Source organism: Candida tropicalis, assembly GCF_000006335.3.
Source record: "Candida tropicalis MYA-3404 genomic scaffold supercont3.7, whole genome shotgun sequence".
NCBI classification, from domain to species: domain Eukaryota; kingdom Fungi; phylum Ascomycota; class Pichiomycetes; order Serinales; family Debaryomycetaceae; genus Candida; species Candida tropicalis.
In genome coordinates, this window is record NW_003020059.1 from 359,357 (window position 1) to 381,068 (window position 21,712).

Genomic DNA, 21,712 nt, shown 5'->3' on the forward strand with positions numbered 1-21,712 from the left:
AGAACAACAACAAAATAAAATTTTGGTAGTGGTAAAAAAATATATAATAATTATTTAAAAAAATTTTTAAGTAAGGTGGGGGTTCAATACACCAGGAAAAGTAGAACAACGGAGTTAGGGATCCCTGAGTTTTCTAAACTGGTTTCCGAAGTATCTAAAGATATGTTATAATACGTTTAATTTATTTAACCAAAACACTCAGTATAAATTTTGCAAAAAATTTTCAACCAATTTAATATAAAAATAAGACAGGGTGGAATTGTTAGTAGTCTTGGCTAGATCCATAACCGCCAGATCTATAAGGTTAATTAAGATTAAGTTCTTTTTTTTTTATTTTGCAACAAAGAAGACAAACAACAAAGCAAGGAATAATATTGCAACACTAATATTACTGTTCTTAAAAAATTACGATTAAGATTTTAAATTCTGCATGAAGATGATTCCTACAGATAAGTAAGGAGTGAAATAAACCAAAGAAAAAAAAAACTAAAGCCAAACAGCCATCTCTACACAGTTTCCACAATTGAAAGAAGCCCATATTGTAGACTAAGCCGCGTGTTGAATAGAAACAGTGTTATTTTATTCTGAGTAACACATAAATTGATGGCTTGTAGGATATTTCAGTTAATTTACGTTGATCCGGGTTCCAAATTATTATTTTTTTTGTTTCTTTAATTCAGTTTTCTTTTTTTTTGCCTCATGGCTCAGTGGAACAATAGGCTTATTAAAGAAAATAGAAAGCAAAGCAAAGTTATCATCAGAATTTCTGGGCGCACATTCAACCATTTGAATCAACAGCAATTTGAATTTCCAATTGTACGTGTGATTCACCAACGACTGCAACAATGATTAATTTATATCAGAAAGTCAAGAATATTTTCTTTTTATTATTGATCGTTTAGCCAGGAAATTCTTGGAAGAACCCTCGTGGGTAAGCTTAATCCACCCATGTGGTATCTCATCTCATAAGTATCACGATCCATAGATTCAACAATTGAATTGCAGGCATATATATATATTTCAGTCCTATGTAGTGGTGTATAGAGCCTTATCAACAACAAATCTACCAAGTGTGTTGATGATGATGATATTCCTTTGTTTGGGTTTAAAGACGGCAATCTAATTTCCTATCAATTTACAATTATCAATTTATAAATGAAAAAATTTTTCCTTTTATTCTCTGCATTACGTAATACAAAATATATCACAAAATCCCAAAAACGGAAATAAGTCCCAACATTGCGGCTGTGTTTGTGTGCAGGAATTGTTGCACAAAATGATTACCTGCAGGAAAATAAAATATTCCATCAATTTTCTTTTTTTCTTGGTGAAGATGTATGAACAATCTAATTAAAAATTATTTCACACTATCATGCCCCACCAAAAAATATAAAAGGGGACCCATCGGAAGAACTTGATTAGATTTGAATTTTTTTTGTTTTTTTATTTTGGACTCTATCATAGTTTATTTTCAAATCATCAATTAAAAGATAGTTAGAAAAATAGGATACAACAACAACAGTAAAGTTTATCCCACTCAAGCGTTTTAGTTTATTTATATTTTTCTTAAAGTCTTTTTTTATTACTTTTAAACCCGTTCAAAGAGTATTTTTACCCAGCTTTGAACAAACTCCCTTAGTTTTATCTCCTTTTAAGAGTCTTTGAAAATACGGTCTGAAACTAAAGATTTCGAAAAAAATGGCTCGTCAATTAGTGAGAGCTATCAAGATGAAGGCGGTGAGAAATCGAAATCTCATGTAAATTCCGCTTCTGATGCCTATAGAATTTCTATAGCTGATGCTGCAGCTCAATTTAAAACAGATTTAGTCAATGGTCTTTCAGAACATGAGGCAACTTCAAGAGCCCAACAGTTTGGTTTGAACAATTTGGGTGAAGAAGAAAAAATCTCATATACAAAGATCTTGGCTCATCAAGTGTTCAATGCTATGATTTTGGTCTTGATCATCAGTATGATCATTGCTCTTGCCATTAAGGATTGGATCTCTGGAGGTGTCATCGCAGGTGTCATTGGTATTAATGTTATCGTTGGTTTTCTTCAAGAATACAAGGCTGAGAAAACCATGGGTTCATTGAGAAATTTGAGTTCCCCAACTGCTAGAGTTACAAGAAATGGTGACGATGTTACGATTCCAGCAGAACAGGTTGTCCCGGGTGATATTGTGCACATCAAAGTTGGTGACACCATCCCTGCTGATCTTAGATTGTTTGACACCATGAATTTGGAAACCGACGAAGCATTGTTGACTGGTGAATCGTTGCCTGTTACCAAGAATCACGAGGCTGTCTATGGTGATTATTCTGTTCCTATTCCCGTTGGTGATCGTTTGAATCTTGCTTATTCTTCTTCTATTGTTTCTAAAGGTAGAGGTTCTGGTATTGCTTACGCCACTGGTTTGAACACTGAAATTGGTGCTATTGCCCAATCATTGAAAGGAAACAGTGGTTTAATCAGAAGAGTTGACAAGTCTGATGGCAGAAAGCCTAAGAAGAGAGAATACAGTAAGGCTGCCGCAGGTACTGTTTGGGATGTTATTGGTAACGTTTTAGGTGTCAATGTGGGTACTCCATTGCAAAGAAAGTTGTCGTGGTTGGCCATTTTGTTGTTCTGGGTTGCTGTTGTCTTTGCCATTGTTGTCATGGCGTCTCAAAGATTCAGGGTCAACAAGGAAGTTGCCATCTATGCCATTTGTGTTGCCCTTTCTATGATTCCTTCCTCCCTTGTTGTTGTGTTGACTATTACCATGGCTGTTGGTGCTGAAGTGATGGTTACCAAGAATGTTATTGTCAGAAAGTTGGATTCTTTGGAAGCTTTAGGTGGTATTGACGATATTTGTTCCGACAAGACTGGTACTTTAACTCAAGGTAAGATGATTGCGAAGAAGGTGTGGTTGCCGAATGTTGGTACTTTGGAAGTGCAGAACTCCAATGAGCCATACAATCCTACTGTTGGTGATGTTATGTTTTCCCAGTTCTCACCAAAATTCATCAAAGAAACTGACGAAGAAATCGACTTTAACAAGCCGTACCCTGATCCGATGCCGAAGACCATGCACGACTGGTTGATGACTGCTACGTTGGCCAACATTGCGACTGTGAGCCAGACCAAGGACGAAGAGTCTGGGGAGATGGTTTGGAAGGCGCACGGTGATGCCACTGAAATTGCTATCCAGGTGTTTACCACGAGATTGGACTATGGGCGTGAATCGCTCGTGCACAACTACGAGCACCTTGCTGAGTTCCCATTTGACTCGTCCATCAAGAGGATGTCTGCCGTGTACAAGGACAAACACGAGACCAGGGTGTACACCAAGGGTGCTGTTGAGAGAGTTTTGGGCTTGTGTGACTACTGGTATGGTGAACGTACCGAAGGTTCCTACGATTCACAAAAATTAGTTAAATTGACTGACGATGACATCAAATTGATTGAAGAAAATATGGCTGCTTTGTCTTCCCAAGGGTTGAGGGTGTTGGCGTTTGCTACTAAGGAACTTGGGTCCAGTGATATTTCTGAACGTGAGCAAGTGGAGTCGCACTTGACCTTCCAAGGGTTGATTGGTATCTACGATCCTCCAAGAGAGGAGACTGCTGGTTCTGTCAAGTTGTGCCACGGTGCTGGTATCAATGTGCACATGCTTACTGGTGACCACCCGGGCACCGCCAAGGCCATTGCACAAGAGGTGGGTATCTTGCCGAGAAACTTGTACCACTACAGCGACGACATTGTGAAGGTGATGGTGATGACTGCGAACGAGTTTGACGCCTTGTCTGACGAGGAGATCGACAACTTGCCTGTGTTGCCGTTGGTGATTGCGCGTTGTGCGCCAAAGACCAAAGTCAGAATGATCGAGGCCTTGCACAGACGGAAGAAGTTTGCTGCCATGACTGGTGACGGTGTGAACGACTCCCCGTCGTTGAAGAAGGCCGATGTTGGTATTGCCATGGGTATGAACGGGTCTGATGTTGCCAAGGACGCCTCTGACATTGTTCTTACGGACGATAACTTTGCCTCCATCTTGAATGCCATTGAGGAGGGCCGTCGTATGTCGTCCAACATCCAGAAGTTTGTGTTGCAGTTGCTTGCTGAGAATGTTGCCCAAGCTCTTTACTTGATGTGTGGTCTTGCGTTCATAGACAACACAGGCTTCTCTGTGTTCCCTTTGTCGCCTGTTTCTTGTCTATTCGTTATTGTTGTAACCTCAATTTTACCGGCCCTTGGGTTGGGAATGTGTCCTGCTGATGATGAGGTGTTGGAGAGACCACCGAATAGCATGATTTTCACTTGGGAGGTGATTCTTGATATGTTTGTGTACGGCACGCTAGTCGCGTGCGCGTGCATGTTGTGTTTCACAATTGTGGTCTACGGAAAAGGCAATGGAGACTTGGGCCACGGCTGTAACAAGATGAACGCTAATATCGATGCTTGTGGGTTGGTGTTTGAAGGCAGAGCCTCTGCCTTCGTGGTCTTAACATGGGGTGCATTGATTTTGGCCTTGGAGTGTCTCCATCCGACTAAATCTTTTTTCAACATGCGTGTCTCCGATAGACCATGGTACACACAAACCGTGCTTGGTCTTTGGGAGAACAAGGTGCTTTTCTGGTCCATTGTGTTTGGTATTGCTGCTGTGTTCCCTGTTATCTACATCCCGGTGATCAACACCAAGGTGTTCTTGCACAAGCTGATTGGCTGGGAATGGGGGCTCTCCATTGCTTGTACCGTCTTCTTCTGGATCACTGCCGAAGCCTGGAAGTGGGCTAAGCGTATCTACATCAGAAGAAAAGCTGCAAACAATGGTGATGGTAAAGAGAATGTCCTCAATGAAAACGATCCATTCCTGAAGTATGCTTCATTTAGTAGAGACAACACCATGGTTGTTTGATTTTTTTTTCTTTTATTTATATACGGAGGTTTTTTTGTTCCACTAGGATTTTTCCTCCAAGTAGTTTATATATTTGTTCTATGTAGTGTTTTTTTTATATTATTATTATTATATGTTATATTTTGTTTTATTTAATATTGTATTATTTAATATTGTGTTGTACATGTTGATGTTCTTGTCTGCACAAGTTGGTGTATTTTGGGTGGTGATTTGATCATCCCCTTGTCTTGGCTGTGTTCAAGAACGAACAAATGAACAACTACAGTAGTTGCAGTTTTATTTCGTACCAAGTTCAAAGAAATTATTAATACTAGTGCGACAATTTAATTCATAGTAAAGGAGATTAATTGTTCATAGTAAATGGACTCAAAATGTTCACACCAGCAAAAATATTACTTTCAAACTAACTGCCCTTTTTTGTTCATACCATATATCATACATTTTCAGTATGAACAAATAGAGATCGCATAATATGAACATTATACGTGCGCTAGTAACAATAATATTGCCAGCCTAAATATGGACTTTTCGTCATATGATAGTGCGAAATAAAACAGTAGAGATGTGAGAATAGAAAAATAATCCAACAGTGCTTGACATATATATTTGTGTTTGAGCTTACTTATTTACGTTTGTGAAGGCTTAGACCTTCTACTACTATACTGGATCAAACTTAGCACCGGCTCCTTAACTAGTGTACATAAGGGTTGATATTTAATACATCAAGCTTATATTTATCAGTGACCGGTCACGGAAGATGTCACATGGTTACACTACGGATGTTTGACAAACCGTATCATTGTACTGACTAGTACATATTTAGGATATTTTTAAGTGTATTCTGAAACACTTAGAATGAAAAGCCAGTGGCTTGTCAAATGTAACCACGAACACTATAAATGGTCTTGTGTATTCCCTGTCTCTTTTACTTATGGATGATATAAGAATCAAGGATTATAAAATATTCTATGCGTGAGAAAATCATAAGCTAAGTTGAGGGTGATATCGAATGACGGATCTGTTGGTTCCTATTTTTTATTTACTATTTACTATTTAAGGGTCGTCTCCAGGTGACCAAAGTTCTCTTTGACAATCTAACTTAAACATAAATTTTGAATGTCAATGTGAGAAATGCAGCAGTGGGTCGTGCATTGACTCCAATTTTTGTCTACTGGTAATTCAAATCATCTAGTTAATTAGTCGTTGGAGAACAAACTGTGCCAGCAGCAATACCCAATACTTTTAGACCTGTTACTTTTGGGTCAATTATCTAGTATTTCTCGGGTCAGTATATTACAGCATTCTTGGTTGTCCTTATTTCTTGCGACTGCAAATATAGACAGTAGTATTTGCACTAGCTGCACTGCATCAATGCTACATGGTCAAGTGTCAACCTCTGAGACACATGTCTGTTTTAGAGTGTATAGAACAGCTGGTAGTCGTAATAAGCCATAACGTGACTAATCAGCATGCTGTATGCCTAATGTATTTGGTTCTATAATCACAGAACAACAATTTTTTGTCAGAGATCTACATTATGACATTGACAAGTCCCTACGTTTCTTGTTTGTTTTTGTCTACCACCACGCTTATACTAAACTGTACAAACACCTATTCCCATTGCACAAAAGCCAGTTCTTCTACATAACCAACATCATTCTTATCGAAGTTCTCTTCTGGGATAAAATCGTCCTCACTAGTGAAAACAACAATGGTACCCCAAGACATCCCTCCAATAATATCTCCATCCAACCCTTCTAAATCCATAATGGCTTTTGGCATTAATTGTAATTCGTATTTTTTACCTGATGGAGGGTGTCCGATTTTACTGGAATACCATAATGGTTGCCCACCATATCTAAGAACTTGACCTGGGTTTTCTTGAACCACATTTGTGAATTTCTCAAAACATTTATCTTGCAACATGTTGGCAATTTTACCCGCTTGTGGATTCTCAAATCCCATAGATGTGCCAACTTTCTCGGAAATGTCTCCATCGTCGAAATCTCCATCTCCTTCTTGTTCAATCAAATGTTTATATTTTTCTAAATCTGGATCAGTTTTACCCTTTTTGAATCTTTCGTTTTCAACATAAACAAAATACCCTTTATATTCTGGAAGAGTACCTTGAAATTTCTTCACTGGTTTTGGTTTTGGGGCATTAGTGGATGCAACGTCTGCATATGATGGTGTCTTTGTAGTCTTCTTATCAGTGGATTCTGGTTTCTTTGGTTCTTCAGCTTTCTTATCAAATGGATTCAGACCAAATGGATTAGAAAATGGATTGGAATTTCCACCAAATGGATTTGAAGAAGTATCAGTTTTTTTAAATAAATCTTTTGTTAATTCTTCATTTAATTTCTTTTGTTTATCTAATTTCAATTTAGCATCTAAATCTTTTTGTAATGCTTGTTGATTCTCTAGTTTAATCTTTTCAATAGTTTCTTTATCTTTAATAATACCTCTAATGGCTTTAATACTACCTTTTCTACCAGAACATGATTTAGTATTTTTACATCCAAATACATAAATTACTCTATCATATAATTTCCCCAGAATTGGGGCAAATGCTTGTAAATATAATGCCATTTCTTGATTACATAAATCACAAGTAACTAATTTTTGAGGTGGTTTAGATTCAGGATGAAGCCAAACTGGTTGTCCCCCAATAAAGGTATCTTCAATTGTTGGAAGTTCTTCTTCTTCATCATCGTCATCACCATTTTCTTCTTGATTGTAGATAATTGGTGCATCCACAAAACCTAAAAGGACCTGGGATTTACTTGATTCATCAAATGATTCTTCATCAGATGAATAAACATCTTCGTTTTCGTTATTAGTTGACATTCTTGTTGTGAATAGCTAACTTTGAGATGAGATGGACTAGCAATGAATTTTCAAAAATTTTTTTTTTCATACTCCTTCATGTCGTGCGTGTAAATTTGTTGCCACACTCTGTATCAAGTGTTTTCTGTATTTACAATCTTTATAGTATATAAACTATTTACAAGTATCTTTTATGCAAGATTTCTTCATAAACTTGGATCTTATCACCAGATTCAAAGTCTGACCAACCATCAAATGAAAGACCACAATCTTTACCCTTACCAGCTTCACTAATATCATCTTTCACATGTTTTAATGTAGACAACTTACCGGTATAGATTTCTTCTCCATTACGGAAGACTTTTACTTGAGATGAACTCTTAATGACACCTGAAGTAACTCTACAACCGGCAACTTTAACCTTCTGTTTTTTCACTGACACAACAAACACATCTTTAATTTCCACTTCACCCAATGTTTTAATTTCAACTCTTGGTTTCAAATGAGAACTCAACTCTTCATTAACTTCCTCAATTAATCGATAAATAATGTTATGTTCCACAATCTTGACTTTCTCTTTATCTGCTCTAACAGCAATTGGTTTAGGTACTTTCATATTAAAACAGAAAATGGTAGCATCAAAGGTTTTAGCCAAATCAATATCACCATCAGTAGGTGGGCCAGCTTCGTGTGAAATAACAACCGATTTGACTTCATCATTTCCTAATCCATCAATACTCTCTTTGATTGCTTCAGCAGAACCAAATACATCTGATTTAATCATATAATTACATTTTATGACTTTACTATCTTCCTCTTCCTGTTCTAATGCACTGGTGTCTAATCCAGCTTTCTTCAATTCAGCAATCTTTTCCAATCTTTGGGCATCTTTCAATTCATCAGCTCTTTTAGCATTAATATCTTCAATATCTCTAGTGGCCTGGATTTGTTGTGATCTAGAAACACGATATTCAATGACTTTCTTGGCGATTTGTTCTGATTTGGCTTGCAATAATTGATCACCACTGTCTGGTAATTCTTTCCAACCCCAAATTCTCACTGGAGTTGAAGGTCCTGCAAGTTTAACCATTTTACCATTTTCATCCTTCATTCCTCTAATTTTACAGAAAGTCTTTCCTGCAACTATGATATCTCCTGTTTTCAAAGTTCCTCTACGGACCAATACCGTTGCAACATTTCCCATTCCTTTAACAACCTCTGATTCAATGACCCATCCTTCAGCAGGAATTCCTCGAGGTTCTGCTTTAAAATCACTCATTTCACTCAATGTGATTACAGCTTCCTCCAATTTATCCATATTTAAACCCGTCTTACCAGAAACTTGAACAGTTTGTGTATCACCACCATAATCTTCAATATCCACTTCATGCATCGCAAGATCGGCTAACACTTTATCAACTTTAACACCAGGTTTATCACACTTGTTGATTGCAACAATAATTGGTACCCCAGATTTCTTTGCATGTTTTATAGCTTCAATAGTTTGTGGCATGACTGAATCATCTGCTGCAACTACTAAAATAACAATATCAGTAATAATAGCCCCTCTTTCTCTCATTTTCAAAAAAGCTGCATGTCCAGGAGTATCCAAGAATGTAATCTTCTTTTTAGATATTGGTGTAGTCACGGAAAACGCACCAATATGTTGAGTAATACCACCAAACTCTTGTGTAACAATACTTGATTTTCTTAAATAATCAAGAATAGTAGTTTTACCATGATCAACATGTCCCATGATTGTAACAACTGGTGGTCTATCTTGAAGTAGTTCTGGTTTTTCAGGTGCTGGGAATAAATCTTCATTTGAAGAATCAGAAACTTCAACCTCAATGCCATATTCATCTGCAACCATTGCAGCATTCTCTTTATCTATAATATAATTATGTCTAATATCTTCAAATCCTAAACCCTCCAATTTCTTGAAAACATCATTTAATGGAACGTGCATAATTGTTGCCAAGTTGGAAACAGTAATAAATGGTGGGAGTTGAATCTTGACTAATTTCTTAACAGGTTTTTTCTGTTTACGAACTTGAATCTTTTTACGTGGTTTTACTGGAGCTTGTTGTTGCTGAACTGGAGGCACTTCCTCTTTCAGTTTATTCCCGTTTTTTACTTCTGCTTCCATACGAGAACGTAATTTTTGATACTGCTCTAGTTTTGCTTGTTCTAAGTCATTTCCCTTTGATTGTGGTTTTTGAAATGATTGTGACTTAGTGTTACTTTGATTCTGTTTTGACTGTTGTTGTTTCTTCGGTGATTTATTTCGTGGTGATTGGGATGTAGTAGCTGGTTTCGAATATTGTTGTGCAAATCTATTGACCTTAGGCTTTACTTCTGGTGTCTTTTCTAAAGTAGAATCTTTAACAATCTCCGAATAAGCCCTTCGTAACACTAGACTGGGATATGTCACCCTTAGCACAGTTCTTGGTAACATTATTGGTGTTTCTAATATTGAAAAGAAAGTTCGAAAATTTTTCAAAAGCGGATTTCTCCTTGTCCTTTTTTTTTTGTTGTTGTCCCACACAGGTTATAGGAATTTTTTTTTTCTTTCTTTTGCTTCTTCTCCGATGATAATAATTGACAGTGAGTATACATTTTCCGTGCACTTACACTCATACGTAATCTTGCGACAAGCACAAGGGTCACTCTTCATATACAATCTAAACCTATACATAATCTCCATTAGAAGAGATATTTCCCAATTCTTTTGTTTCATTCAAAATTGCAATCAAATCATCAATATCTCGGAAATTTCTATCATCACATGCAAAGTTTCGATGTCTATTACTAGCGATATGATCATCAAAATTGTCATATTTAACTCGACAATTTTCACAATAACCAGGTGTTTGTACTTTATCTTTTCTTTCACAACTTGGAACTGACTTCTTTTTCATTAAAATTCTTCTCTTCAAATTGTTTAACTTTTTAGATGGCACTTGCGACAAAACTGGACCTAAACCATTACCTCCAGCCATGGCAGCAGCACTATTCAAATTGGAATCCATAGAAAACGCCATAGCATTAGATGCTCCATTGAAACCAGAAGCCATCACTTCTGTGGCCTTTGATTGCATGCACGACGAGTTACGTATCAATGGTTGTCTAAAGATGTGTTCTTCGCTTATTTGACTAACTGTAGCTTCAGCTTCTGGACCATGTTCCTTTTCCACATCCTCATCAATCTTGTCGGTGCTGGTACTAGTTCCTGTGAACCCTTGAATACTCATAGATATTCCATTAATCATTTTAAATGTAGCTAATTTTAATGCCTGACGATGGACCTGAGTTGCTTCAAATTTCTTCAATCTTTTAGCTCTTTTCCTTTCCAGATTTTGATCACTTGGATCAATTATAAATGGACATTTTCCGTCTAGTGTCAAACGCATAGTTGGGTAATTGCTACCCCATTCTCGCACCGCGATTGGTCTAACCATTTGGGTCAAATCATAGACATATAAATAGAATTTGGAGAAATAATGCAAGTCATCTCGTTTAGCATTTGGATCTCTATCTGTGGAACCATAAATTTTTTCCTCTTTCAATAAAGTATATAAGTTATTCTTGTCATTATTGGTTGTGCTAGTACCGTTGGTTAAAGATGGTGGGAGAACCGTATGAGTATTAACGGCAAGTTCGTCTACCCCTGTTTGAATATTTATGCCTAGATTTTTAAGGAATCGGAAGACTTTGTCATAATTCCATACCTTGATTCCTCCCTTTGAAACATTACTGAATATATCATGGGGAGAATATTCAGCCTTATCATCATATGGACGCTTCGATATAATAATAGTGACATTGTTATCATAAAATGGTGTAACTTTACAGCCAACAATTCGTAATAGCTTATGAGCTTTTCTATATTCTTGCAGTTGTTGATCCCCTTCAAAGTATACCACTGAATGCTTCATGATTTTTCTCCAAGACTGTTGCCATTGGTGCATCTCATCTCCAGATAACTTCTCATTAGCCTTTTGTTGTTGAACATAATGATGTTGAGTTTTCTTCAGTTTTTGAATATTTCTATCAATTTGAACTTCCTGTGGCTGTTGTTTACTTGGGGACTCGGTTTTCCTTCGTTTGTTTGGTGAAGGAATATTGGAATTGGTTTCTTTTAAAGGCTGGCGAGGTTTTGCCAAAGAAGGGTATTTCCTCTTAAGGTTACTCAGATTACTCAGATTGTTATCAGTTCCTTCAATTAATACCATGGTTGGTTTCTACTCTATTTTCTTTTTGCTAGCCCACAGGTTGTAAACATAAACTTAGAATAGTTAGAGGAAAAATTTTCTACTATAAAGAGCCTGACACGAGAAATTACAGCGCGAGAGAGAGAGTGTGTGTGAGAGAACCAAAAAAAAAAAAAAAAAAAATCAGAAGCAGCGAAAGACAAATTTTAGGTTCACGCACAAAATACGCGAATGGCACAAAAGACGCCGCAAAGGGTAAACAAATCACGCACACAACACGACTGCCAATTTTGGAAGTATAATATATACTTAAAATATATAGGTTATACTTAGAGCACATACATAAAAGTAAAACAACAAACTCGACTTAAAAAAAAGAAGTAAATAAGACGTACAAACGTGTAGAAGAGGTGTAATATCCTATCAGTCATTTAAATTACCAAGGCAGCAAGTAATCCAAGGAGGGACATGAAACTCTTGGATCCAGTATCGGCTGAAGAACTGGTTTCTTCGGTTTCAGTGGGTTCTTCACTTTCAGACGACAATTCTCCAGTTGAGCTACCACTGTTTCTTATAGTGGTTGATTTGGTTTTTGAAGTAGTCGATGATTTTGTGGTGGCTTCATTCTTTTCAGTAACTGGTGCTGAATCATCCATGGTTAAAGCCGTGTTTAAAGCAATGGCACAATAGAGATCCTTAAGATCATCTGGACCATGAATCATTGTTCCTTCCCACTGATTACAACTTTGAGAACATTCAAACAAGTCATTGAAAAAATTATCTGACAAGGAACAAATACAATCTGCATAATTGATATCACCGTCAATACAACCTTTTCTTGCAAGAGAACCATGTGCTCTTACACATGCATCAACAGAACAATCTTCAGCTCTTTTTACAACATTGACTATATTTGAAGAAACAGAAGCAGCAAAGGCAATGACATAAAAAGCTTTCATTGTGAAATAAAAAATGGTTAAAGTGATGTATACAAGGTTATCAAGAAAACAAAACAAAAAAATAATGTAGATTTAAACATGTCTTGTGGTATTTATACAATAATCTTGTAGTGATTCAAAGCAACGGGGAACTCTCCAAAATTCTATTGGATGCAATAAACATGGTAAACACTAGTCATATTATTACTGCATGTTAAGGTATTTGTCGACTCTTGGCCACCCCAATCTCAAATAGAAACAAAACAACAACAAGAACAAAAAAAAAAAAAAAATAAAACATAGTTTTGGTAGAAGTGGTCCCATTTCTGGATTTTAAATATTGCCAGATTTGTAGTCAGATTTGTAGGCCCAAGCAAATTATAATATCTTTTGTAAGAAACAAATACCGTGAGTTATGAAGCAACGAAGCCCTTGTTGTCGCACGGTGATGCCACTCGTATATTTTGCGCGGGGTTCCAGGAACTAGAAATAGACATAATTCCTGCTTTACAAACAATTAGCAAAGTTTTAATATAATTATATACTCAACGAAACTATTCTTTTTAATAAAGAAATAAAAAAAACACATTTAACATAGAAAAATCATTTAAAGAATTAAGCCAACAACTAAAGCAAACACTGGAACCATATAATTTGAATTAGCATGAGCTCTTGATTGTGAACTGCTATCTTCAGAATCAGAATCATCAGAGTCGGTATCATCAGTAGAACTAGCTGATGATCTTGCAGAGGAAGTAGTTGTTGATCTCGTAGATTGGGTAGAACTCAGTATTGAATTGGTAGTAGAAGAAGCTAATTGCAATCCAACAAGGGTATTTTCATTATCACCACCATCTCCAAAACGGTCAGCCAAGTCACAATATGAATCTTTGAAATCTGAAGGAGTTTTAATACCAGCATCATCATAAGGTAAACACTCTTTACCACAATCATAAACGTCTTCATAAAATGAATCTGACATATCATTACAAAGACATTCATAATTGGTTTCTCCATTACGCCCACAAACATCTGTTACAGCTTCACCAACATCAGCACATGCATTCAAATTACACTGTGCTCTTTTGATTAATTGCAAAATATCTGCTGTTGATAATCCAATAAGTGTTAATAAAATAACGAACTTCATGCTATTATAATCCAATGAGAGAATTCCAAGGTCCAATGAAATTTGTTTCAGTAAGGCAAAAGAACAGATATTGGATTATTTAAACCTATATTTATATTTGGTTTTACGAAAAAGAGGCAATTGTTGTGAATATAACAGTAGGACTCTTAAAAGTCAAGTAATAGCAAAAATATACTGTAAATTTACTTTAAATGTCTTGTTACAATGGAACAATTGTATGTTGGGGTATATATTTCATTAAAGTTAAAATACTATTTTACATTATCCAATGACTAATAATTTTTTCTTATTTTTATTTATTAAATAAACATGAATATAAAAATATTATTTTCGAGTAAATAAGAGCTCTTTATTTCCCAAAGTAGGAATTACCACGATAAACTAAGCTTTTATGGTCAACTTATTATTATTTTCGACATAAGTAGAAAATACACCAAGTAAGATAATAACTCAAAGTATATGAAGAAAGACGTTCATAATCAAATAATATTTCCCAGATAAAAAAAAAGTTAAATATGAAAAACCCGTCTAAGATACCAGTTTTTTTTTTTTTTTTCATTTTTCTAACATTTATATCAGTTCATATTTCTTTCTTCTTCTTTTTTTTTTTCAATTTTTTAACTTCATTAACTTTAATACGAAATAAATCGGTCCAACACTTATAGAATTATAAGACGTAGAGCTTCGTGTAAATCAATCAAGTGTAAATTCAGTTCTACTGTAACCTCAATGATTCTTGGACCCTTGTAAGAAAAGAATTAGAAAAAAATAACAAATTACTTTGATTAGTGATTAAAAAATTATCGTTCTAGTATTTGTAAATTTAAACAATACGAATTCAAATTCTAATTCACCAAGGTATGTATTAGTATTTCACAGATACATGTTTAGGTTTTGCCAAACGTTTATCGTCTGGGATAGTAACAACAACTTGATATATTCCCAATTAACCCACGTGTGGATTAAAACATAATTCTGTAACGACAAATAGAGATTCCATCAATATGGACATTACGACTTACTACAGTTGTATCAAGGAAACAGTGGATTTTGTCTTAACGACAGTGGAAGTCATATGAATCATCAGTAATGACGTATTCCACTACTGGTAACGCGTGTATTATTCCTCTTCTACATTAACCAACTCCTTCCCCTTCATATAGTTTTCCTTTAAAACCTCATCTTGTAAGCTGTTGAAAAAAACAGATAATCTTTGAATCAATTTGAATGCAGCGAATGTTGTAGTACCAACCATGATGGCGGCAAAAATATATGTTCCCGTTGGCTTGATTACTGGCACATGAACCGTATTTAATGCCATTCCCAATGCCTTACAGGAACAATAAATTGTAACTAATGGGACAAAAATAACAAACATGAAAATGATAATCAAACATAAGTATGCTCTTACTTTGAAATAAGGAGGAACATAAACGACAGTGTAACTTGGTTCAAAATCAATGTCACTTTCTTCATAGTCTTCTTCGTTATCACCAGTACCAGCTGTGGCTGGATCAGGGATAGGCTCTATAGGAATATCTGATTTCGTGACACGAATAAACATTCCGTTTAAATACTTTTTTGGAATGCTGTCCAGAGAAGGGACCCTCATGTAATGACCATCTGGTACAAATGTACCATTTTCAGTGGAAATCGATACTGCTGGGCCAATATGGTACCATCTTTTGACAAAACCTCTTTCCTCAGCAGAGTTAAACCCAATGACATAATGGCTCAATCTTAAACGGTGTGCCACTACTTGAATTACTCTTGTTAAGTAAACCAATCCAAAGTCCTTCATTTCATCTCGAAGTGTGATCATTGTTATAGAGAACAAGGTCAACACCACAAAAAAGTTATAATCTGGACCACCCATCAACTTAAACATACACCAAGTAGATGAGTAAATTAAGCAAACAATAAAGAAAAAGTATACCTTACCAGTCAAATAAATTCTTTTCACTTGGACTTTAAGTGGAACAACCAATGCATCATGAATAATTCTAATATTTGGATCATCTGGTGTTCTCAAAAAGAAAAGGACACCAGTACGCAAAACATTCTTTCTGGCGGAATCAACCAACATTGCCAAAAGTACCATAAAAAGGGTGCCCACACCCCAGTAAACTAACAATCTAATATAGGCTACCTGGAGAGTTTCGTAATGGGAACTTGCAAGAATATACTTGACGTCTGGGATAAACGGTCTCGCGGTGAAATCCAACAATAATCCACAAAAGATAGGAAACAAGACAATCTCAGTTTTGAGCACAACAGCAACTTTAAGAGTACATGCAATCTCAAACAACACCTTGTACACTTTACGAGGGGTACCTGTAATTGGTTTACCATTGTCAGTTCCTCTAATCATTTGCATTGCTTTGTAAATTCCAAACCCAACGATACCATATCCAACAGAAAGCAAAAACACTCTGTCAGTCCAAGTATATGGGCCCCTGCTGATGAACAAACGGTCAATAGCTGCTGTCAAGGGTTGGATCAAATTCAGATTGATAAATCCCAAGTACCCAACAGCCAGACCAAGAACACTGGCATCGACTTTAAAGTTCAAATAAACGAATGACAAACCAATAGTGTGAATAACAAGATTAGTAATGATAGCAAGCAAGCTACCCAACATATGCGGAATGAGATAAATCAAAAACAAGTACAAAACAATAACACAATCAATAATGACCATGAGATATACTGGCGTTTTCACTGACAATGTGATGCCAAACATTTCAAGAAATTCAACAATTGCCCCTGCCTGTTCCTGATTATTGCCATTACCATTCACATTATCTGCAGCTGCCGCAGCAGCAGCGGCAATTGCAGCAGCCTCTTCATCATCTTCGTCGACATCTTCATCGTCGTCAAATGGTTCATCATCTGTATCATGACCACCATAGTGATCGTCGCCATGGTCATCCTCTTCATTTTCATCACCAAATATATCATGAATAAAATTTCTCTGAGGAGCAACTGCTGCTGGTACTTGTTCTCTAACAACCGGCTCTATATTATGAATACCGGCTTCACCTGCAGGTTGGTCTTCATCGGGAAACAATTGATTTTCGTTAATTGCCCTCCTCAATCCTTCCTCGCCTCTGGCAGCCACGTTCATATCCTCATTTTCGTTTTGCAAATCATTGATAGCCTGAGCCAAAGTTTCCAAACGTTCCAAATGGGCAGCAGCAGCGGCGTCGCCATTATTCCCGTCATTTCTTAAACTTTGCAACGCATTCTGCAACATATCCACCAATTTTGTCCTTGGCTCTTTACCAATCTTCTTGTACAACAACTTAAGATATCCTTCATCACGAACAACCCATTCACGTTCGATAAACAATGCAATATGAACAATAATAGCAGCCACAATATATCTTACCCCACTAAAGTACGTGTAACTCAAAAATTTTTGCAATTTGATCAATGTCAATTGTATAGGTGGGTAGGTATCTGGAGAAAACTTTGACAAATATCCCTTGATATCGTATTCGCCAAAAAATAATGCATCCAATAATTTTTGGTTGGCTACCGGTAAGCTGCCATCGATGGCCCAGGTATAAACCCTACCGGTGAATTTCAAAAACAAGGGCACCTGGATCAAAATGCATAGTATGTAAAGGGAGATTGCAATGGCTTTGAATATAGTTGATGATAGTACCAGTAGAAGTTTCATCCATATTAAACTCAATGGCACCGATTGGGGCATGGCTGGATCATAAATTATTCTAAATTTGTATGGAGTGTCACAGATATCACATTTTTCAGTTGATTTATTGGCATGTTTTAACCATTCCATCAAACAATCCTGATGAACATATTTAATGGAACCTCGACATTTACAAGGATGATAAAGTGGTTGGGATTGTGTTGCCTCACCACGGCAAATACGACAAGAATGCTCTGTTACGTCTGTAGACATTCTTGGTCAATATAAATAACTATTCAAAATAGAATCCAAAGGTAATTGATGAATGTATTCACTAATAAATACAGTTATTCAAAAGTAATCAGACAGTGTAGATTAAAAAAAACTTATATAAAAGCAAAAAAAAAACAATGGATTATATATTCTTTTATAAAAAAAAAAAAGAAGAGGAAGAAGAGAGAACGAAAAAAAAAAAGAAAAATTAAGTAAGTAAGTAAGTAAGTAAAAAAACCCCCATACGTAATAAACGCCAAAATATTAAAAAGTGAAATTGTGCAAATGAAAGAATTTTTTCTTCTGCAGTGAGATTTTTTATTGCTCACACTCTTTTTTTCTTTGTGTGTAAATTAGTTAGGTGATGGGGAGAGTGTTTTCTTTCTTTCAAACTCAATTCCGTATGTAAAACAAAACCTCATGCATACTGAATTGAAGGATCACAATAGCTCAAGGTGAAAGTGTTTTGATTATTCCAATTTCCACATATAGACAACTTAAAATACCAATGAATCAATGATTTTTCACCACTTGCTATGTTCCGTAAAATGGATTCCGATAGCATCTTGTTCCGAAAAACCGATAAAGTAATGGTTACGTAGTCTTTCCTTTTTTTTTTCTTTCTATTATATCTCTCTCTTTTTTTTTTCCCTTTCCTACAGGTTGATTGTCCCAACTGTTTTATCTTAGTATATTCTTAGTAAAAATGGCAATTCGATATCTGCATGCACCCTTATATTGCTGTTGATTACGTCTATTCTTTCACTTTATTTGTTTTATTACATCTATCAGATTTATTTGTGATCACACGTTCATCATTTTTAAAATAATCTTCAGCAAATGTTTTTCCATCGGGAATTAATATCCCATATCAGAACCATCATTTCAAAACACACAAACATACACACACACAACCCCACACATTCTTCTTAATCTTGTTCAATCATGACATTTCCGGTGACTTTTCTTCTCTTCTTCTTTTGCAGTTTATCCGAACTATCGGATTTATTCTTACCATTTACTTTCTGTAATTTGTCACTTGTACCGCCACCATTTTCCACTCCTTCTTTTGCCTCGTCATTATCGTCATCTTCATCATCATCTGCATCTTCATCATTTTTGCTATCTGCATCATATTTATCATTGTTATCATCAAACATTCTCTTTGCTCTTTCAATTTTATAACTTTGTTCAAGTATGTATCTAAAACGCGCCAATTTCGCAGGGTCGTTTCGTAGAGTGAATGCCAAATCATTCAATTTCACACGAGTTCTGTTCTGACTTTTAGCAAAATTAACCATTGAATACGATACTTGGGTAATATACTCAACCAATACATCCTCTAATGCATTCACTGTTGCATCAGTGCTAACAGGACGATCACCCATGGCATATAATAAATTCTCAATATCTTTGGTGAATAATTTTTGACGCTTTCTCTTACGTTTTGGATTGGTAATCGGTGGCAAGGTTGCTGGTGGTTTTGACTTCTTGCTTGATTCTGCTGACGTAGATTCTGTTTTGTTTGACGGATTAGTGGACATCGTTAGATACTGTGGTTCAATTAGTTATTAGTGTTGTCAGATATTTTGGTTGACATTTTTTTGTTGTTGTGATTTTTTTTTTCTTCTTTCACTCTGTTGTATTCGTTTGTTCTTGCAGTCAACGCTGATAATTATTTTTTTTTTTGTTTTTACAACATTTCAAATCACAACCAATTGATCATGTCTTGATGAGAGTTGTCAAATCCTTAATTAGATCATTGGTTGCTTCTCCTAAACAACTGCACTATGATCCCACAACTGACCTACATTTAGATTTATCCTATATCACTCCTCGTCTTATAGTCACATCAGCACCTGTATCATCGTATTGGGAATCTTGGTATAGATATCCCTTAGATGATTTATTAGTGTACTTAAATTCTGAACATCAAGATAACTGGCATTTGTTTAATTTCAGAGGTGAAGGTGCTGGGTATTCGTATGAGGAAGTCGCAGGTAAAGTCAGCCATTACCCATTCCCAGATCATTATCCACCTACTATGGAAATTATCATTAATTGTGTGTCCGAAATGGATAAATTCTTAACTACTGACGATAAAAACATAGCTGTTTTACATTGTAAAGCAGGTAAGGGGAGATCAGGAACTCTATGTTGTGCTTATTTAATCTACCAACTAAAAGAGTTGACAGTATCCCAAATTTTGCACCTTTACACACGACGAAGGATGAATGCATTTGCTGGTGAAGGTATTTCAATCATGTCACAAAAGAGATACCTTGAATATTGGTATAAATGTGTACACGAAGAAGCAATCCAAGAAAAATATATGGATTGGTCTGCCAAGGGTGCAACGATCGATTCAATAAGAGTGAAGAATTTGCGCACTACCAATGCGTATAGTTTAGGTCTAACAATTCTGGAGTATATTAAACAAGGCCAAAACACAGTTGTTCGACAATTAGTAAAGATCACCGAGGAGAATAGTTATGTCATTATAGATGACTCGGAGTGGGTAGTTTATAAATTGACTAAGCCTACTCTTGTATCCTCAGAGGATATAATGATTGGTATGAAAAGTTGGTGTTATCTATGGTTCAATATTTTCTTTGAAAGTGCCAACACCAAAGGATCTACCCAAAGGGCTAAGTTTGTCTGGGTTGATTTTGATGGATTCAAAGGGACAAGTCAAAAGGGATCCCGGATCTTTGATGCAATTGAAATAGATTGGTTTGAAAATTCAAATTAATGCCGTACATATATAATTAGATTCAACTATTTTGCTATATATGTGTTTGATATAGATTAACCACCTCGTTTTTCATTATCAATTTCTAACCAAAATTGTTTCAATGCTCTTTGTACCGAATCTAGATGCTTTTTGCTTCCATTATCTCTCATTAACTGTATATTCGATTTGTTATTGGTAAACGGTTTGATGATTTTGATTTCCTCATAGACAATGATCTCATTCTGTTTCCCATTGCCATTAAATCTCACATTCTTTTCACCATATAATTTCACCAATTTGTTGAATAAAAGAGTTGGAATATTGGATTTTCCAGAAGATTGCGAAGATTGGGAAGATCCTTGTTTTGCAGCTTCTTGACCAGTCACGGACTCGGGATTATAATTACTAATTTGAAAATCCAAATTCTTCTTTAAGTCGTCTACGGTGATTTTTGGGAGAACTGAATTATCCTTTTGATTAGATAGGTTTTTTTTATTAAATGGTGGTAAAACTTGAATGCTTTTGATAAATGAAGTATTGATGATTCGATAAGTGGATGGTCCTTCTTTTTTATCTATGGTTTTAAGTATTATTACTTCATTTGAGGATGAGTATGTATATATCTGACCAATTATGATTTGATCCAATAAATTAGTTATTCTAACTTTCAAGTTAATGATCTGTTCGAAATTTTGAAATGACATGATTGAATTTATGCAAGATTGATGGAGACTAAAAATAAAAAATTAAAAATTAAAAACGTTTGATTCTGAGAAATGATTAATGAAAGTGGTAGAAAAACACAGGCACTGGTAGTATGATTAATGACAATGAAGTGTATCTAAAAGATTAATTATTAATGACGAGATATATAAAATTATGCAATGGGTGGAAGTAGTTGAAAGATTGTGATATTAATTGATTGATAATAATTAAAAAATGTTGGAAAATTTTTCTCTTTTATTTTATTTATTTTTATTTTTTCTATGAATTGATTTCATTGATTTTTATTTTTCTTCTG

The 21,712-nt window shown here is 35.5% G+C and overlaps 10 protein-coding genes across 10 annotated transcripts; 2 read left to right on the top strand and 8 right to left on the bottom strand. All coding sequences in view use genetic code 12, as the record gives it.

Annotated features, from left to right (window-relative positions):
• Positions 1–1,946: 1,946 nt before the first annotated feature.
• Positions 1,947–4,898, top strand: CTRG_04991 (sodium transport ATPase 2; the record flags this gene model as incomplete). The annotated part of the gene is made up of 1 exon (XM_002550647.1): positions 1,947–4,898. The coding sequence occupies one exon, from the start codon at positions 1,947–1,949 to the stop codon at positions 4,896–4,898; it is 2,952 nt and encodes a 983-aa protein (XP_002550693.1).
• A 1,611-nt stretch (positions 4,899–6,509) lies between these two features.
• Positions 6,510–7,745, bottom strand: CTRG_04992 (uncharacterized protein; the record flags this gene model as incomplete). The annotated part of the gene is made up of 1 exon (XM_002550648.1): positions 6,510–7,745. One exon carries the CDS (start codon positions 7,743–7,745, stop codon positions 6,510–6,512), a length of 1,236 nt encoding a protein of 411 aa, XP_002550694.1.
• A 157-nt stretch (positions 7,746–7,902) lies between these two features.
• IFM1 (translation initiation factor 2) lies at positions 7,903–10,182 on the bottom strand (the record flags this gene model as incomplete). The annotated part of the gene is made up of 1 exon (XM_002550649.1): positions 7,903–10,182. One exon carries the CDS (start codon positions 10,180–10,182, stop codon positions 7,903–7,905), a length of 2,280 nt encoding a protein of 759 aa, XP_002550695.1.
• Positions 10,183–10,414: 232 nt separating this feature from the next.
• On the bottom strand, positions 10,415–11,959 carry DBF4 (protein serine/threonine kinase activating protein; the record flags this gene model as incomplete). Its single annotated transcript, XM_002550650.1, has 1 exon — positions 10,415–11,959. The coding sequence occupies one exon, from the start codon at positions 11,957–11,959 to the stop codon at positions 10,415–10,417; it is 1,545 nt and encodes a 514-aa protein (XP_002550696.1).
• A 410-nt stretch (positions 11,960–12,369) lies between these two features.
• Positions 12,370–12,897, bottom strand: CTRG_04995 (uncharacterized protein; the record flags this gene model as incomplete). Its single annotated transcript, XM_002550651.1, has 1 exon — positions 12,370–12,897. One exon carries the CDS (start codon positions 12,895–12,897, stop codon positions 12,370–12,372), a length of 528 nt encoding a protein of 175 aa, XP_002550697.1.
• A 586-nt stretch (positions 12,898–13,483) lies between these two features.
• On the bottom strand, positions 13,484–14,026 carry CTRG_04996 (uncharacterized protein; the record flags this gene model as incomplete). The annotated part of the gene is made up of 1 exon (XM_002550652.1): positions 13,484–14,026. One exon carries the CDS (start codon positions 14,024–14,026, stop codon positions 13,484–13,486), a length of 543 nt encoding a protein of 180 aa, XP_002550698.1.
• Positions 14,027–15,146: 1,120 nt separating this feature from the next.
• Positions 15,147–17,957, bottom strand: CTRG_04997 (E3 ubiquitin-protein ligase; the record flags this gene model as incomplete). The annotated part of the gene is made up of 1 exon (XM_002550653.1): positions 15,147–17,957. The coding sequence occupies one exon, from the start codon at positions 17,955–17,957 to the stop codon at positions 15,147–15,149; it is 2,811 nt and encodes a 936-aa protein (XP_002550699.1).
• Positions 17,958–18,886: 929 nt separating this feature from the next.
• TAF19 (Taf19p) lies at positions 18,887–19,501 on the bottom strand (the record flags this gene model as incomplete). The annotated part of the gene is made up of 1 exon (XM_002550654.1): positions 18,887–19,501. One exon carries the CDS (start codon positions 19,499–19,501, stop codon positions 18,887–18,889), a length of 615 nt encoding a protein of 204 aa, XP_002550700.1.
• Positions 19,502–19,689: 188 nt separating this feature from the next.
• TEP1 (putative phosphatidylinositol-3,4,5-trisphosphate 3-phosphatase) lies at positions 19,690–20,709 on the top strand (the record flags this gene model as incomplete). The annotated part of the gene is made up of 1 exon (XM_002550655.1): positions 19,690–20,709. One exon carries the CDS (start codon positions 19,690–19,692, stop codon positions 20,707–20,709), a length of 1,020 nt encoding a protein of 339 aa, XP_002550701.1.
• Positions 20,710–20,765: 56 nt separating this feature from the next.
• CTRG_05000 (uncharacterized protein) lies at positions 20,766–21,395 on the bottom strand (the record flags this gene model as incomplete). The annotated part of the gene is made up of 1 exon (XM_002550656.1): positions 20,766–21,395. One exon carries the CDS (start codon positions 21,393–21,395, stop codon positions 20,766–20,768), a length of 630 nt encoding a protein of 209 aa, XP_002550702.1.
• Positions 21,396–21,712: the final 317 nt, after the last annotated feature.